Genomic DNA, 19,516 nt, shown 5'->3' on the forward strand with positions numbered 1-19,516 from the left:
TGACCTGGTCGGATGCAGTGGATGTGGTTGCTGATCTTGGAGAAACGGCAGCCATTATATGAACAGTGTTCATACTTCATGAACTTCTTGAAGCCATCCTTACTCAGAATTTCATCTTTTTGATGATAGCTTTTGTGTTTCTCTGATGCACACATATAGCCAAATAATGTTACCTCTGTTCTTTTCTATCCCACTCAAATACACATGCACACTCACAAGCACACACTTCTCTCTCACTGTTTGGCAATTATTCAAAAGCATGGTCATGCACTTGTCTCATTCACACAAAGTCCCTTCTAATTCTAGTCTCCATTTTCTTTAACTTGCAAATGCATCAAGTATACAAAAACTAGTCAATTTTTTCTGTCTGAACGGCCCAGAAAAATATTTATTAACATTTATTAAGTTTAAACCACTATAAACATGCTTATGAAATTTTCCTTGTCTGAGTTTGATAAAGCTTCATTCAGATACCAGAATTCTTAAAGCAGCTATATTTCTTCTGCTGTCCTTACCCATGTCTGCTTTGTTCTTAAACGTGAAATTGCAGTTTGGTCGACGACAATGAAAATGTGTTGTGCGTTGTCCATAGAAATTGCATTTTGTAGTGCCGCAATCTTCTGTGGCTCGAAAACGTTGGAATCCTTCCTGGATGATGGCAGAGTCTTTTCGATGGTAGTTGGCATGCATCTGAACATCTGATGTACTGATGTAGACCTTGTCACAGCCAGCCTAAATATGAAATGATGGATTAAGGCTTTTGCTGCATTGATGCTAGAGGCAAATACCTAAAACGCTGCACCAGAGCCTTAAAGGGATTCTAAAGGCAAAATAAAAATGCTTATAATCATGTAAAGAGTAGGATCAATTTGAATCTCATCTACTTATATGTGTGTTCAAGTGGAAAATGTTGAAGGATTTTAGTAGAATGTTGTGTTTAATAAGAGAAATTACACGGGACTTTTTTTGCTTCCACGAAGTCTCGTTCTCCGTCATGTGACCCTATGACTTGTGGTAGAGATTGTTTCCATAGTGAGAACCATGCCTCGAGAATGTGCTGCACCCGATTGCCACGAAAAGATGGGAAAAGATTCAAAATTTTCTTTTCATCGGTTTCTGAAAGACAGAGCCTTACAAACAGAGTGGGTCTTACAAATAAAAAGATGACGTCAAATCTTCGCAATGACCACAGACACTTCCTGTGCGTGTGACGTCACAAGGAGACTCGTCTGCTTGACCATCTTGGGAAGCTATCGTGGTTACTCGGTGGAAGGACATAAGGATCGATTTCACTGGATTTTTTCGATTTTTATAAACATCAGCAACCGACATAGTGCTAATAAGTGGTAATTAAGTGAGAAACGAATCCTTTATTTCTCCTGTGTTGCTCTCGTGCTCTGTAATTGTAACTAAATATAGTTTTGAAACGTTTGACTGTGCCACAGCCTTATCACAAGCCTTGAGTATCCCTTTAAAATCTAGATATGATAACACAGATGTATCAAGATTCTTGCAGCAAAATTTCTTAAAATCTCAATAAGTGAAATAACTATTTAAAGGTAAACAACACACTTATGGAAAAAAAATTGCCTCAGTTTATTACCTGAACACAATGATAATGTGTTTGTCGTCGATTGTGTGTGCAAGAGCCAAACTTTGTGCTGCAATCATCCAGAGGGCTATAACGCATAAAACCATGCTGCAACGATTCATCACGTTTCTTATGCCACTTATAGTGTCGTACCATTTCCTCCTTTTTGATAAATACCTGAAAAATAGGTATATCTATCAGAAGTGCTAAACCATCTTCTTTCTCTGGAAAAATACCATCACAAGACATTCTGTGTCTGTGAAGATATTTTCTTTGTGCATATATATCAATATTCTTATACAGGGACTATATCTCACCCAGGCACCTGCATAATACTTCACAAAATGTAGCACACTAGATGCATATCAGTACATAAGCTGCTATGTAAGGAAAATCATCTTCATCACTTTCTTAATTTTACTGGCTGGGAAGAGAGAAAGGGAGGGTGTCAGCTCAACAACAGGATCAATTCTTTCTATCCATTCTGGTTTTCTGCCATTCTCTTGGGTATCAGAATGTCCTGCTTATATACTTTTGGATAGAGAATATATGATACATAAAATTATTGCCATGTTTTGGGGCCATCTATTCATGGAATACTCTATCTTCTTTGCTGCTGGAGGTCTTTATCACTAAGTATTTTCGAAATCACCAGGAAATATCATATACAATGCCTTTAACCAACATATTATAATCCCAGTCTTAGAATGCATGACTGCTATTGCTAAAATGTTTAAAATTACAAAATAATTCTGTTGTTATCTGCATGATATATAATTATGCAGATAAACATTCATACTTAAAGAAGGACAAGCTAACATTAATATTTTGATGTGTGTGTTCTACAGCAAAGACTAAATGGTTAGCTAGTTATTTCCCTTGGCATGGACATCAACTACTAAACCTAAGACTTGCTCATATTGGAGGCATTTTAACTAATTACATTCTCTCTCTCACTATATATACTCTTATATTAGCTTTGGGCTATGTGAAAAGTTTCTAAGCTACAAAAATCTCCCGTGGCCCTAGATGTACCATCATGCATGTCGACTTTAAAATAAGTGAATGCAAAGCTAGCAGATATCCTGACATGTGATATGGAGTGTATCTACCTTGAAATTGCAGTCGAGGCAATGATAGTGATCACGATATCCAAGGTCCTTGCAATGGCTGCCTTCACACTCATTGCCATTGTGAAACCTGAAACCAAGGCCTTTCTTACCTATAGCATGTGAATACAAACATTTTATGTCCCACCTCAATTCTAGATAATTTGAAATCCCTAGCTGTCACTGGCCTTATTAAGCACTGATGCCCAGTCCCTCACACCTTGCAAAAAATATTCTTAACTAGTGTAATGGTGCAATGCAGTTAAAGTGATGTCATTATGTAGTAATAGTCTTTTCTATATGTGTATGGATTGTGTTAGCATGCAATAAACAATGTGGTACAACTCGTGTAATCCTGACAAAAATGAAGACTGAGAAACCCACACAACTAACACATTCATATTTTATCATAAAGTTACTAGCACTAGCAGTAAATCTTGGCTAGATGCCAAGTTTATGTCACATATCTTGTAAGTCTGGGGTTTCACAGCTTCAAAACATTTTACCTTATTTTAGAGAAAATGTAAAATAAACGTCAAAGGCTATCCCATAATCATAAAAACATGCACACTGAAACACTTCATGTGATTCACAAAACAATGCACTCAAGTTAGTCTTCCACATCTTGTCCTTATGCCAAAAAGAATTATTTCAAAAAAAAACTTTAAGCACTCTGAATGAATAATGGCAACTTCCCAGAAATGTTGCCATGGCTGTAGGCTTTAGAACACATGCACAAACAGGCACACCCACATGTAAATTATGCCTCGATGTATGCATGTGCATACACACATGAGTGGGGGGGGGGGATGTGAAAAAATTACAACTCATTTTTTTAAATACATTTTGCATATGAGATGTTTCTGTGTACACACACACACAAGAATACAAGAGGGGAGAATGAAGATACAACTCACTTTTTGATGTATTTTGCATAATCTGATGCGAGGTGCTTCTGCAAAGTTCCTCCCTGTTTTACAGATGTCTTCAAGCTGTGCAGTTTGAGTTTAAGCAAACCATCTTTTTTGTTAAGCTTATTGCTTGGTTTATCATCAGATGTAGTAGGTGTTTCTGCAGAAATAAACAACCTTTAACCCTTATTCCTGAGAGTTCAATCTGACAAAATTTAAAAGCCAATAATATAAAATCGAATATATAAATATAAAATGTATAAAGAGGTGAGGGAGACTGTTGACTGTTTTACCTCGGGAATTTGTAACTAAAAATGATAAAGTATTCATATAGTTTAAGGAAACACTCATCGTGTCACACTCATTTTGTATTACACTCATAATTTTTTTACAAAGGAAAAGTCTTTATAAAGTATTAACTTATGAAGGATATGAAAACATGATCAACAAAGACAAACAAAAAATACAAATGATGTAAACTAATAATCACAGTATGTGGTAATTAGGACAGATCTCAGATAAATGAACTTGCAGATCACAACATTTCTCAGCTGAGTCAAGAAAAATAAAAATGATATGTTCATAGAGACTCACAGACTTTACCAAAAAACAGTACATTGAACTTTCCCCTCAAATTTACTCAGACTACTCAAAGCACTTACAATAATTCAAGTTTGACAATAAATAAATGAAATAATACAAAAATACTGTTCTGATTTGCTTTGAAGACAAAAATCAAAAATCAAAAAAAAGAATAAGTCTTTGTTAAAAATTAATGCCTCGTTTTATGATGACTGGGCCCTGCCAACAAGGAAGTCATGCCCATAAAATGTGTTCTACCATGTAAGTATGTGTTATCTATCAAAATGATTGCAAAGCCTGCTTGTGCACTTAAAAAAAATCTTTAAAGCTTTTATCTTCCATTCCTCAAATCGTCTATGTGGCTGTGATAAACTTGTTGAAGAATAGTGAATATATGTTGCAAGCATCTACCATAATAGGTGAAAAGCCTCAATCAGCATATTAGGCTGGGTTCATGCCAGAGTCTAAAGAGCTAAAGAGGGTAGTAAGAAACAAACATGGAAGTTCCCCTGCTGGCTTCAGTACCATGGCAACAGGGGTGGCTATATGGAATAAACCAAGCAGGTCCAAGTATTAGAGTACTTGCTCAATAACTGTCAATGTACTGTGTGTGGTCAATCCCCCTGCCCGCCCACCACCATACCCAGTTTACTGCCAAGAGCACATGCACTCCTGTTCCATAATTCTGAAACTAACCGACTTTCTCTTTTATAGACCACTTGCATGTAACATCAGAAAAGGTTGTCATTTTTCATGCTTTCAGCTGACCCACTAGAAGAAATTGAAAAAAACAGTAAACCCGAAAGTTCAGATAAGAATTTACAGGTACTTGACTCTCCACTTCAGCTGTCTTGCGAGCATGCCCAAGCAAGACTATTAAAAAGAGATGGATGAGGAGAGGTACTACACTATATACCACTGGAATAATTGCACGATGTTTTGATATATGCCGAAGCTGGTTGTGATATATCGATGAAAGATGCAAGGGAAGGACCAGGAGGCCATGAGACACTAGAAATTTATCATGTTTTGTAACCATTCGCCCGCAGGAACAAACGCCTTAGCTGTTCCGCCTCGACTCACGCAGATATTATTTCATTACCAAGGCAACCCTGCCAAGGGCAGAACATACAATATGACAAGGTGACCCGACTGCGCCGCAGCCTATCTTGACGGGTAAAGTACAGGTACCCGAGTGGTGGTGTAAATCTCCACGACTACCATTGTGTCGGTACAGCTGATGATGTGCCGGCACTCACCAAGTGGCGGGGCAAATCAACGGAGTCGCCCGGCGAGATGGCGCCCTGCGCTCATAGAACCTGTGCAACAACGGTCGATTGATTGTCGCGCTGGGACTAACACACACCACTTTATGACGTTCACTAAACAGGCACACTGCAGCCATCATTACAACCCAGCAGTGGTGAGCGCATTGTCATAGACAGTCATTACTCTCTGCAAACACTTAATACAACTTTCACTAATCTCCAGGAAATACAGGGAGCAGAGAGATACCGAGCAAGCTTTTGTTCCCAAGACGACGTGCACGACATGGTGAAGGTCTGTCTGGCATAAGCTTCTGTGTCGTGTGTTTGGTGACAATTCTGTAAAAACTGCTGGAGCTAAAACAAGCTCCATCCTCTACCACCGCTTGTTATCGCCTCCCCGCCTTCCTGAAATATACGATCTCGATTACTAAGTTCGCGTCTAAAAGACTTTGTGGCAAATGTTCTCATCACGACTGTAAAGTCCCCGGACACGCCCTGACACCTGCGCTCAGCCCCCGACACCTCGATTCTTGTCGTCATGCACGCATCAAGATTTGATGGCACCTTAATTCATCCTGTGCTGTAGCGAGAGCAGATGACGCACCCAGCGGCCCCATGTTGCTCAACATCACCCTCATCGCTGCTATCGTCATAAGCCTTCCTTGCCAAGCAATACATCTGTGATGAGCAGCCAGTGCCACAGAACCTGCATTATCTAAGTTGAACATAAGTTAATACCACTATTCCCGAATAAAACTTTTTATGGCATATTAATAGCACAATACAACAAAACTGATACACCTTTATCATAAATATTCAGACTTGAAAGATGTTATCTCTAAGACAAATTAAGATAAACACTTGTTTCATAGAGTTGTGTTTGACGACTAGGAATGTTATACACCTGCGCAGTATCTAACCAAGGCATAGAGGTGTACAAAATTTTCACTCATCTTTTGTGAAATTTGTACTTAAGCGCACGTTTTTTTTAACCCTTAACAAAGAACCCATATACCCCAAAAAGTAGTAGAAGTCCTGCTCACATACACTGAAGGTAAAAGTAAAGCAGAAGCTAAAAAGTCTGCTACAGTTTTTGCACTGGTCTCTAAGCATTGCACATAAATAAATTATTTGAAAATAATAAACAAGATTAGACTTTGGGGCTGGCGACTATCGGTTCCTGTCACTCCTTGTAAAGGTACGTATGCTGCATCATGTTTCTGGAGTTGCTGATCTCCTAGCTTCCTCCCTAATTCTCTATCTCTGGCCTTAAGGGCATGTGACCTGTTTGCATACTCTGAAGGCCGTCTTTAGCGTTACTAACCTAAGAAAAAAATGGAGGAAATGTGAAGACAGTAAGGGGAAATAAAACAAGAAAGGAGGGGGGGGGAAGGAAACAATAGAGGCAATAGAGAGGGGGGTTGAGAAAATCGCAAGCCCAAAAAGAATGAAAAAAACTAATAAAAATAACAGTTTATAAAGGAAACCAAATACACGTCTTAAAAACAAATATCTGCGCCGAGAGCCACCCAATATTTTTCACGAAAGAACCAGCCAAAGAAATAATGTACACGCCAGGCAGCCAATATGTCCTAAAATTAAAGACAATACTTTTGACCGCCAGGCTCGTATTCGATCGACCCTCGGTGGATACCGGAGCATTTGCGGGTGTTTCCACCTCTGTACCTATTCTCTTCTCCAACAGCTAATACATAACTACAGTGCAGCTAACAATCATCTGCGCACTATGATTACTAAATTCCTGACAAAAACAGTACAATGTGTATTTATCTAGGACAGTCTGAATAAATCAACCAGTCCTTAAAAGTGCTAGTAAAACGGAAGATAAAGCTTCTTCTCTTAGACCGCTAGAGCCCTGGTCAATAATTTATCTCCTCTCGCATAAACACGCGAAATACAAGGAAGTTGATGTGTGGATCTAAGCGAAGTAGACATAAAAGCAAGAAACCTTGGCTCGAGCGCCTTATCGAGGACTGGCAGATTTTATTTCAAGATTCGCTCTGAGCGAGGCTTGCCGCGAGAACAATACGAGTGCCGACGCTGCCCATATTAGTTCGTCCTTTTTTCTTCTCTTTCTTTTTTCCTGTTTTTTTTTTTTTAAGCAAATCTTAGTGGCGTGTCTCTCGTGTTTGAAGCAGGTCCGTGCTCGTTAAGGGAACCAAGGAAACCATACAAATTCAGGGGCACTGTTGAGTAGCTCTGGCGGTGAGATATACGACGCTGTTTTGAGATAAATTCACAAGCCTAACAGTATTGGGTTCCGCAATCGTATACCCCGCAGTTGAATCTGTCCTCTATTTGTTCTTGGTTTAAAAAAGAAACTACATTTCTCCACCATAAATGCTCTTGGCAAGCATCCAACATTCTGTCTTCTCTCTGGCCACCAGTAGCGAAATTTTCCATAGTTAAACCCGATACCAAACAGTCTAACATTATTCATTGCTTTTAACAGCAATTCCTTTCATTCTGAGGCTCAAAGGAATTTCAAAAGTAAGGCAAACCTTGAAGGGATCAGAAAGGCGCTTAACATGTCGGGTGTATGCGTAGTAAGTTTTATTTGTCAGCCTTTGTTAAGACATGCATAACAAATGCTAAGCAGTACATATCTTGTAGCAGACAAAAAAAAAGGGGGGGGGGAGAGCATTACTGTAAATGGGAAAAACTGTTCGCAATAACAACTTTGACCGATAATTTATAGACAAAGCCTAAGAACACACAACACAGCAGGCATTGTGTCCCGGACTGAGCCAGGTTTAAAACTCCCTCCTGTTTATGGGCTGTGTCCAGGTAGTAATGATAGGTTGACCCAAGTGACCGGTAAGACTGTTGTCGTACGGCATAGGGAGATTCATTAAATGATCACGAGGAGGGCATTTCTGCACACGAAATGCAACGGCGTCAGGCTGACAACTGTAAATGTTTACAACGAAACATGGGGACACGCCTTCCTCAGTACGAGGTACGATGCTATAAAACAGCAGCAAAACAGGAGGTGACTGCCGACTGACGTATCAAAGAGTATTCTTTTAAATCCCAAACACCATTGCTCTAGGGCCAGTTCTCGAGGCCAAGATACCAATTACTCAGTGATTAATAAGCAAAGCTTCCTATCCTGACTAATCTCTGTCCAATCCTCCTGCGATAAAGGAACCATGTAAAAATATACGCGAAGATAAAATGCCATGAGGGGAAATATTAATGTATTCATTTATTACTCGGTGCAGCCGAGAGACGTAGCATTAATTGCATTTGATAATGTTCGTTTCCGCTAGCAGGCAACAAAAGCATCACGGGAGGCGCATACGTGTTGTTCGGTCTGCGCACACTCTGCTTAAGCGAATAATCTAAGAAGTCAGGTGCTGTCCTCGTCAAGCTGAAGTCGAACATTGGATGGAGGGTGGGTGGTGTGGAGGCGGGGAGGATGACAGGCAATCCTGCTTACTGACAGCTCATCACCTGTCAACCACTGTAACCTTTTCAGTATGCTCATTTCACACCTCAAACAGATGACTACGCTCATCTGGAAATACCATGAAATAAACAACTTATAAATACTGTGTGTACTGCACTTACGCTTGTAACTTCAAAAAAATACAGAAAATGGCGAACCCGCAATTACTATGTAGATATCTACTCATCCTATGCTGGGATGGTGGTAACCCACATAAAATATGTTGGTACCACAAGTTCCCGACACACTGAAAACCTCGAAGTCTACAAGTCTGCCTTTAAATAAATATAAAAAAATGTGAAACCACAAGTACTTCCTACTATCTCCACTGCCCCTTTGTCGGGATCGTGAAATCCAGCACGATCAATTTTTCGTGTGATTTTTCGGCCACGCGCTACAGTCGAACCAAAATTCAATAATGACAAGGCCACTCGGTATTCAGCTTTCCGCGCGCTGCTGAGCAGCCCCGATCACAAGCTGTTATAAAACTATTGTATGGTGTGGAGAACTGAGCCATGTCTCTCGCAACTTTCAGTACAGTCGTATCTCTGGTTTGAAGCTGATCGCAACATGATTGCACAGCACGGCACAGTCACTTTACAGGACACATGCCCTCACCCCAATACACACACAATTCTTCCTCCATCCTCTTCATGTAGTACTGTTCAATCGTACGGCAGTTATTCACTCAAGTTCACTCAACATCGATACCTTCGCCCAAGCACGCTTTCCGCTCTCTTTCCAAAGTCGGTCACGTTGGTGACAGAGGGACCTCCATTTAATGAGGAATGAAGAGGAACAAATACTGTAGTTCTTGGCTCGGACAAAGGTTGGAATTTCGAAATCCGAGCCAAAGAGAAAATTAAAACGTGATTCTGTACTGTTTCACTACATTTCGCAGTCTCTTCACAAAGTCGGACTCTGCCCAGTCCATAGCTCCTTGGTGATAGTGCTACATAAGTAGGAGTGGTACATGATAACGATAACCGTAAGTCGTGTTGGTGGTGGTGGTGGTGGTGGTGGGTGTTGAAATAACATCAAGACGCGATGTTCCCCCCTACACCTCACCTTACTACACTACACGCGTCTTGTTGCCTGGCTTACTTTCAAAGCCGGAAGGTAAGGGAAGCTTACCATTGTCACTTCTTCACCATCGGCAGCGGACCTGCTGTAGCCCAGAAATAAGGAATCTCATACCAGCTGCCTATACGCCGATCTGCTGCAGCCGAAGAATAAGGAATGTCTTACCCACTGTTATGTGCGGATGTTTTCTCGCTAAATAAATCGTTGGGTAGCTGTCAGTGTCATTTTCTACAATTTCGTCAAATCGAGTCGGTTATTTCTTTATTTCTGAAACTACTCACAGGATGGTAAAGGTAGGCAAGCTGGGGAGGGGAAGATGTCCATGTCTGCACTAAGCACGAATGCAAGTCCAAGTCTGCTTATTAAAGCAAAAAATTGAAAAAAAAGCAGATGGGTGCTGACTGTATGGGGGTGGGGGGGGGGGCGGGCGCTGACTAATGCAGTGAGAGGGATGCAGACAGCGAAAGAGGCGCTAACGAGGTGAGAGGGGTGCTGACTAACGCAGTCCAATGGGAGAAAGGATAAGGCAGGGGACTCTGCTGAAAACCAGGGCCATGCAGCAAAGAGGAAGGGCCACTCCGAATGCACACTCTAACGACGATAAGCTTTCTTTGAAAAAGCTTGGCTTCCAGAGCTGACGGAAACGGCACCATAGATATCATGAAAAAGCACGGATTGGCGACTTGATTTACATTCTGCATCATCACGATAGCAGCCCGCCCCTCATTGTGCAGGAGCACATTAGCTGCATGTTTTTCAAAACTACCCGGCACACAATATCCTGATTTTTAGTTGCCATAACTACAGCGTTGGTCTGTCCTCATACCAAGTCTTGTTTGTTCAGATTGATTGGACTCTTAATGGGCGAGAACGCACGCTCGCTACCTCTGAAGTGGAGGTGTACATTATGCTCCCGATATTCAGGAGCAGGCATGGCATGTGCACACAAGCTACCTATGAATCAATAATAAAGTCCTCTCAACGTCACAAAGCTCCCGATATTAACAAGTCGGCACAATGTAGGAATATGAATATCCTCATTCTATATGACATCACGATTGTACAGATAGTTGCTATGTGTGCTAGTATTTTACTACAGTGAAACACACGTCTATGAAATATGATGAGTTCCAAATATTATTTCAAAGTAATGACCATCCAGAAAGACACAAAGTAAAGGTAGCCAGGCACTGTGTGCGGCGAGGCCCGTCCAGCTACTATTGGTCTAGAGCCTAGAGGCAGTGCCAGAGGTCTGCCCACTGCCATCCTCAGCCGGCGCATTATGCCAATGACTCAAGCCAAAGAAATGGGGACATTCACAATTTTGTGATGCGGCCTTTACTTGAGGGTCGTCAGTAAAGGCTTTTGCGGTTTTGGCGCGTTTCAGCTGAATATTACCATCTCAACGACTGGTGAAATGGAGGCAAGTGGCAGTAACAGGGCACTTGTGTTGAATGGTCATTTGTGCTACCACAACTAGACAACAAGCTGTCTGTGTAAAATCTTTCACATATGTTGACTGGTCGTTTGTGCTTAGTCAATACAGGGTCTCTACCAAACCTAAGCAGCAATTGTGCACATCTGTTCAATAGCGCAGCTTTCCAGCATCACGTGACATTGTTTACATGTCGAATCAGGGCATTGTTTTCACATGGTGGTTCTCGAAAGCCGTTCCCATAAATAAACAACCAACGTTTATAGTTATAACAATGAACCAGAGAATTTGAAATGTACAAAATTACATGGTCTGTTATGCTTGAAAGCAGCACAAAGGCACTCTTTTTGCCTGTTAACTTATCTCCCTACTCTGTCTCGAGACTAGCGCGATAGGACGTCCGAAAGAAGAGTCCATACATATATTTGTACCACACTTTTGCATCTAGTCGATTTTAACTCCTTTTGTGAGAAGGCGGCGTTTCTCAAAACTAATTTCGCGAAGAGAATTTACTGCAATCTGTGTTTCAGCGAAAAGTTAATCTTGCAAAGAATAATAGCGGTGTTAATAATGTAATTCACCAGCCGGCATCCCTTCTAAGCCTTTTTTAAAATGAACTTCATCTCTTCACTCGCAGACTGTTCATAAGCAATTACTATATTGTATAAACAGTACCCATGGCATTCCAAAATCCATGCGAAACGACACAATAGACTCAATTGACACTTTAGAAGAATGTCGAAGGAGGAAAAAAACAAGGAATCTGAGGTGAGGAACACATTTTCATTGTAAATAATCGAAATAAGGACGGGTGAAATAAAGACAGCGAAGAGCATGTCGGGAACTGGTGCGATCGTTTACGTCAACAGACACTAACGCCGTACATTTACATTTTCTCCATAAAACTCATAAACTATAAAGTCAGGCATGAAAAAAATACAAACTTCGAGAGTATTGTTTAAAGGGAAGAGAAGTGAGGGTGGAACCCAAGCCACAGATTTTGCAAATGTGCTACAGTAACATGGTATGTTCACAATCTCGTTTATTCGACCCTTGTCTATTGCTTTCTCGGTTCCACACTTTCATTCCACAATGAGCACACGATGTGGTTGCCACAGAACTTGTTTTAATTCCACAGAGTCTACGGCTCCCTGACATGATCTGAGTTCCATATAAAAGACAGTCTTCCATCTTTCTTGTTCTCTTGCCCTTTCTTCCTCCCATAGAGAACAGATTTGTGCACTCGATATCTGTAAAACTACGGAAGAAAATGACAAGAAGCAGATAAGAAATGGGTACAGCCCGTGTTGCCTTGGTGAGGATGGTCAGTGAGCATGATGGTGGTGACTGTATGGAGGGAGGGGGTAGTTACGACTGCTTTGCGTGTGCTTTGAATACGTAGACTGTAAACTCTGTGAACATCATGCACAGCACACAAACACACGCGCGCGCGCGCGCCTCTTCTCTAAAAATTCTCTAGCAACCGCACGGAATACAGGTTCAGTAAAGATGCTGTCTTTCAACGATTACCAACACGAGCACCAATCACTGACGGTGCTGGGATCACATCACTGGACGCATTTCAACCTGTAGTAACCTCTTCTGCCTTTTCATGCCATGCACACGCATTTCCCGTCTTTTCATGTCTGTGTCTGTTTTTGTATAAAAAAAAAGAATATGGCAACGATGAAGACTTATTGTATATGAGCTTACCGCAAGCAAAGTCCCGAATGCCGAGGCATTCACGGGTTATCTGGAGCATCCTGAAGTGAGCCTTTAGACGAGGAAAAGAAATAGTGATTTTATAAAACTTTTTAACGCGTTTTCATTGTAAAACATGTCGGCAGGGTCTGTAGAATATATGAAGTTAATGTTGTCGGTGAACTTAAGAGGACAAACGGACAATAACCCTGCTGGTAACTGCTAAATATGAAAAACCAAGTCTTTTACAATAATCATGGACTCGTGTATTAAGGCCCATTTTCATTTCACGATGCCGTAAACATAAAAGTTACAGTAAGCTTTATCTTGTCGTGAGAACAGATAACATTGTATTTATTTCCATGTTCATCAAATGTTAGAATTGTTTAAGATTTCTCTAATAATGTGCATGCATTGAAGTATGATACGTAACACAGATTCTGAATATCAGAGGTACTATATGTTGGTAGTGAGCACCATCAGCAGTTATGAACAGTTTGAAGACTGAAAGGGTGGCCAGTGTTCTTATTCTGTTATTTCGTTCTGGCGTCGAAGTGGAGAAAACGACCGAGGGTGGCCCCACAGGCGTGATATGGGTTGTGATCCGATTTGTCAACGCATGACATGTTTGCTTCTGATGCTGTTGACAGCAGCTAGCAATCCTACTTCAATGTCTGGCTTCTCCTTGTGCCGTGCAGCAAGCATCTCAAGAAAGCCTGCCGAAATGGCCCAACTTTGTATGTACGGTACGCCCGGCAACACCCACACCTTGCTGCATTAGCCAGTAATCTGAGGCTACTTCACCAAGACTGAACGAAAATCAATAGCGACAATACATGATTTATTTGTTTAGGGGTTTGCTCTTTAAGATTAAGATTTGTTTCTTTTCCCGGATATTATCTTGAATTGAGAAAAAAAAAAAAGCTAATGCGAATGTTTATGTATTACATATCACTTATACCACAAGTCATTTGATCCCTTACATCCCCTACCCTGTCTCGCCGACAGTCAGTGAAACACTATTTCACCACTGGAGAGATACCGTTAACCGCTTCATACCTATATACCTTTCTTGCTTGCTACAGAAACAACCGTTGTATTTGATAGTTTGCCAAGTGTTATGAGATTCGTGTTCGTCAAACCTCTTTCAAATAACTCTGCACACGTGAAGTAACTCGGCACATGTACACTTCCGCGTGCTATGAAAAGAAGCACAGCTTATTTTATGTCATTAAAAAATACTGATCATCAAACAAACATTTTTTTCATCCGGTATGTCTCGAAATGAGTTAAGTGACTGATAATACACCACCTTAAGAAGATTTTTAAATCATCGTGCTTTAGCAAAGTACAGGTCTTCACTTCCTTTTCAGAGCCAACTTTCTATTTTAATGCCAAACTAAACAGGTTTAAAACTCAGCGCATTATTAGTAATAAAATGATATACCTTAGACGTTTTAGTAAAGCTTAATAAATGCACATACTTGTGCATTTCAATACACATTCCTTTTTGTTACCCAGAGGGGAAGATCTTATAAATCAAATGATTCAAACTTTGCTCTCCTGTCAACTTAAGTTTTCCTTCTTCAAATGATAATTACCATTTTTAACTGCTGTTAAGGACGAGGATATGTGCATGTAGGGATTGCGGTAAGGCGCTGACAAGAAGTCGACATTTCGTCGTAAACAATGCATCCGACCGACTCTTGTTTTTAATAGTATCATGTCACAAAATTGCATTTATCAGCTTTTTATGTCCATCATTTAATGCTGTTTCACACAGTGTTTCTGTTTCCCGTTTTTTTCAGTCCGATATCCACTGGGTTTTGCACAGGTGTTTCTCAAACTGTTTTCTCGAGTTTTAATTTTTTGTAAATTTTGCGTTGTTTGACGGCATGCTGTCTTTTTGGTAACTGTCACCATCTTCGCACTTGTCGTTCACAGTGATTCATGTCATAAATCACGTTAGACAAAGTCGAAACCTCTCTAGCTTCCCCCATCCCCCAGGTAACAAAGACATGCTTTCACTGCGACAGGGGAGACGTTCAAGTTTAATCGGTGATAGGCGTTTCGTGCTAGCCACAAAACCAGCGTGATTACACTCAACACGCACACAGCTCCCCCACCCACTGCAGGCGCTCGTAATACACAGAAACTACATAGGATTATGAGCCGGTCACCATGACGCCAGCGTATAAGGCCGCATTCACAGTGTGCTACTATGTGCACATCAATTTTCCACTGTATTGAAATCTACATCAACTCACTCCTTGCTGCGCTTTGCAATAGAAGAAACAGAAAGTTCATCGACTCAAAACCATTGTAATGGTCTTTTCCCCTCCTTCTCTCTCTCTGTCTCTCACACACGCATAGTCTTGCTCGAAAGCAGCCAAGCACAAACACACCTACTGGTTCTGTTCCTTATCACACAAAGGCGAAAGTATACAACCTATAAAAATTCTTTAAAGAAAAAAAATGGGTCGTGACGAAACAGCGGGAAAATAAAGTCTTCCCGGAGAAGGTACTCGATCGCACAAATTGTTTGTAAGTTTTTTCTATTTAAGGGAAGACGATGATTTTTCACCCAAGTCAGTAAGAGCCCCACTTCTGTTCCAGAGTAAACAGGACCGTGTCAGGTTTCTAGGCCACATCAAACGCGTCAACAAGCTTGGGTTTTTCTGATTATATTCGTTTAACAGTTATTGGCTTATAGCCGAGAACCTGAAATTCCAGTATTTTCGGCGTTCATAATCTACGCTCTGTTTAACACAGCGTTCACCTCCAGCACTTGTACTGCCATAGCAACAGCCTGAACCTTTGTGCGTGTCGGTGAATAGCCGCCAATTCTAGCGCAAAGCTGAGGGATAAGAAATACGTATACCTGGGTTAATCAGAGGTGAAACTAAGAGGTGAAAAAATCTTTGCCGATTATCTGAAATCTGCAACATGGGGCTGGAAACATAGGCTGTGGTTGCTTAGTGGCCAACTAGGCTCTATGCATTGTTTTCATGACTGATAGACAATGGACAAATGACGCGGGGTGGGGGTGTTGTTTGACAAGCCGCCAGTCTTGAAGGATGGCCTCACCACGATCATCAAAAGGTCACAGAACATACGTGCACGCGCACGACTAACTTTCCGAATGCGCATTTGGGTTAAGATTTAGTAACAGAATACTGCAATCCTTCTTTGACCTTCAAACGTACGGTCGAACAAGCAAAAGGTCTATGTATGTCTATGACTTGTCTCTATTTCTCTGGTTTTGTTACCACTTTTTATGTCTCCATTGATATGATCTACAAAGTCTCCACCTTGCAACATGCTTTAAGTACTAATGAAAATGACACACCTTAAGAAAAATACACATATTTAAAGCATTTAAAGTTTTAAAAGGAACATAAATGCTGATAATTAATCAGAATCATACTAATCTGTTAACATTGACTATAAATAGTGCTCTCTGAACAATAAAAGTCCTTAAATCTGTTAGCATTATGCTAGCTGGAAATGAAGCTTTAGCCAACAACCAAGAGCAAAATAGTGAGCATGAAAAGAATCTACAATATTAACCTTCATTGGAGGAAAGGCTGTTGGCAGCATCTTTCAGCAGTGCTTGTGGGTTCGAAATGTCTTCTGATGATGGTGATGGTGAAGGGGTTTTCCTTGGCACAGAAGATGCTGGCAAACTGGACTCTGCTCTTGATGGTAAAGATTTTTGAGCAGAGATGCTATGGAGTTGTTTCTGTTTAAAAGGTTTACCTTTATCAATCTTGTCTATGCCAGCACCCTCAAAACCATAGATGCTCAGTAGTTCATTCATAGTGTTTTCTGCATAGTCTGCAAGAACCCTGGCCTGGGTATGGTGGCCATCACCAGAATGAGGTGTAGGGCTAGGGCTTTTTGCAGTGAGGACAGTGGTGCTATGTGTGGAATCAACTTCTTGGAAAAAGGTGCTGGCAATAGACCCTGTGAATTTTTGTTTAGTGCTTTTACTGAAGGAGTTAACAGAGGACTTGCAAGTGGATAAATCTAATGGAAAGTTCTTTTCTAGTTTATTTTGATCATCAGAGATGCATAAAATGTCTCCAACACATTCGTTTTGTTGCTGAAGAAAATACTGATGGTTGCCACTCTGGGGAATGGGCCTGCCCTGCCCCATGCACCTTGGTTGTGCATCATTTAGACTGTTTGTTTCAATGCTTTTCCCCTCTGTTGGCGGTGAAACATATGAAGATTCAGTGCTCTCAGTTTTAAACCGCTTTGCAAACGATTCTCTGGCCTCTTCAACGTCATTGTCAAAATCTTCCTCAAGTTTGAGAACACTTCTTGGCTGAGAATTTTTGCGCCTTTTTCGTCTCCCTGCAGAGCTTGTGGAGCAAGGTTTAAATAAAGGAAGGGGTAATACTGGAACAGGTTTTGTTTCCAGTGTTTCTGCAGTCTTTGTCTCCTGCCCAGCAATGGGACCCAATAAGGGGCTCTCATTGAGGTCTGTGACTGTATCCTCATTGTTGTTGTTGATGGTGGCTTCTGTCTGGACATTAGCCTCATTGCCATGTTTGCTGATGACGCCATTCTGTGTGGTTGCTTCAACATCAACTGCACTGGTTTTCTTGAGGCGAGCGCAGATTGCATCCAGTTTGCCAGGCTTGAGTGCCATTCTCATCCATCCCACTGGTGGCCTTCTGTTAAAAAGAAGAATATTCAGTCATGAATGATAGCAAAGTATTTACAGTTAGAAAATGCAACCATAAATGAATCTTCAAAAAATTTTCAACTGTTACTTAAAATATAGTTCTATTACTTCCAGAGCAAAAATATGGTGTGGTCTATAAGTATTTTAAAGTATCTGCACAGTAAAATATAAATATTTTAGTTTTAGTTTATTCCTTGTCACTCGTAGAGTAGCATAGGGCCGCAACGACAAAATATTATTTGATGAAAGTTTAAAAAAAATTGAAAGTATATTTTTACTATGTTGTTTTTACTCTTGGTCTGCTTACAAGTTCAGCTTGTCAAGGTTTTCAATAAGTCCCTGATCTTTTATCTTAAAAAAAAATCTGAATTTCAGTGACAGCAACAGTGATAGGGAGAACCCAGTAAAAGATTATCTGATAACAAAATGATCAGGTGTAAACTGTTTCCCTATTTAAAAGGATCATATGCCTATACATATAATACGTATTTGGGCATACAATTGTAAAGAAAAGAATCAACAAAAACTACACCTTTCAAAAGAAAACAAACGTACACAGACTTATTGTTAACTTATGTGACTATGTCTAGCTAATTTTTGCACAGTGGTTGTACAAACCTTCAAAAAACAGTTACAAAATGTGTCCTGTTAAAAAGGCCCTTGCAAAACTAATATTTCCCCTTAATCCTATGATGATGCATTGTCATAAACTACCATGCAAAACCACTTACCTTCCCTGTCTATTAAGTCTTAGTCTCTTAGCTGGACACATAGAGAATGTCATTATGCTTGGCATATTTTTAGACAACCCTCATAAGTAAGCATTTGCTGGTCTGGCTATGAATGTACTTTATACAATTTGATTCTATGACAAAGGGGCACCCTGTATGTTTTCTTTGACAATTAAGCAATTAAGTTATGAAGCAGAGGGGGGGGGGGCATTGGTGTTTTACGCCGTGTCAGCAACTAAGGCTATATTACGGCAAGCAGCCAGCCCTGTAAACAGATGTCACGTGCAGAGAAAGAACAGCGTGCCCGAGACGAGAAATGAACTCTGGGCAGCCAACCTTCACTGTATTGGTGACAGGCGCTAACCGTTGCGCCACTGGGCCGCTCTTTATGAAGCAGAAATGTTACGGGTGACCAACTTATTGCCCATGCTACGCAACGGTGAATATTTTGGTCGAAAACTGATATCCGATATACCGAACTGATACGCCTGACCTACGTGCTTGTGAACTTCTAATAATCCGTCTGCAGCAAAAGCATAATTTGCATTCTCACAACATTTCAAATCTTCAACAAATCAAAAAAAAAAGGAAAAAAATAAAAACATTCCATGCTTTGTTAAACATCAAAATAAACAATCAGAAGGGGTGGGGGATAGAATTGAAACCTACCAGGCGCCCTAGCTTTCGTCGCTGAGAATGGTTACGCAGTTGATATCTTAAGCCTGCGGCATTCAGTCGGCTCTTATGTGAATTGTGAAATAACGTCTGTTTACAGTCCATTTTGTAATGCAGTCATCACTTCTTATTATGCCGTTTGTAATAAAGTAATACATCCTTGTTATACGTTTACAGGTACAACAGACTTCATACATTTTTTATTTTCTCTCAGTAACTCAAACGTTTGCATTTCCTAGAAAACTACATTTGTATGTCACCTTGC

General features: G+C 40.6%; 1 protein-coding gene across 4 annotated transcripts in view; it reads right to left on the reverse strand.

Moving 5' to 3' along the window:
• The window catches only part of LOC112557197 (zinc finger protein castor homolog 1-like), a 39,442-nt gene that overhangs the window by 11,819 nt on the left and 8,107 nt on the right, over positions 1 to 19,516 (reverse strand). For all 4 annotated transcript variants that reach the window (XM_025226901.1, XM_025226903.1, XM_025226902.1 and 1 more), the window contains exons 2-7: positions 16,723 to 17,834; positions 3,618 to 3,771; positions 2,704 to 2,791; positions 1,604 to 1,768; positions 516 to 732; positions 5 to 142 (exon numbers count right to left, since the gene is read on the reverse strand). In XM_025226901.1, coding sequence (XP_025082686.1) covers positions 5 to 142; positions 516 to 732; positions 1,604 to 1,768; positions 2,704 to 2,791; positions 3,618 to 3,771; positions 16,723 to 17,834 — 1,874 coding nt within the window. The remainder of the gene's footprint in view (positions 1 to 4; positions 143 to 515; positions 733 to 1,603; positions 1,769 to 2,703; positions 2,792 to 3,617; positions 3,772 to 16,722; positions 17,835 to 19,516) is intronic.

Source organism: Pomacea canaliculata, linkage group LG2 (genome assembly GCF_003073045.1).
Source record: "Pomacea canaliculata isolate SZHN2017 linkage group LG2, ASM307304v1, whole genome shotgun sequence".
Classification (NCBI taxonomy): Eukaryota; Metazoa; Mollusca; class Gastropoda; order Architaenioglossa; family Ampullariidae; genus Pomacea; species Pomacea canaliculata.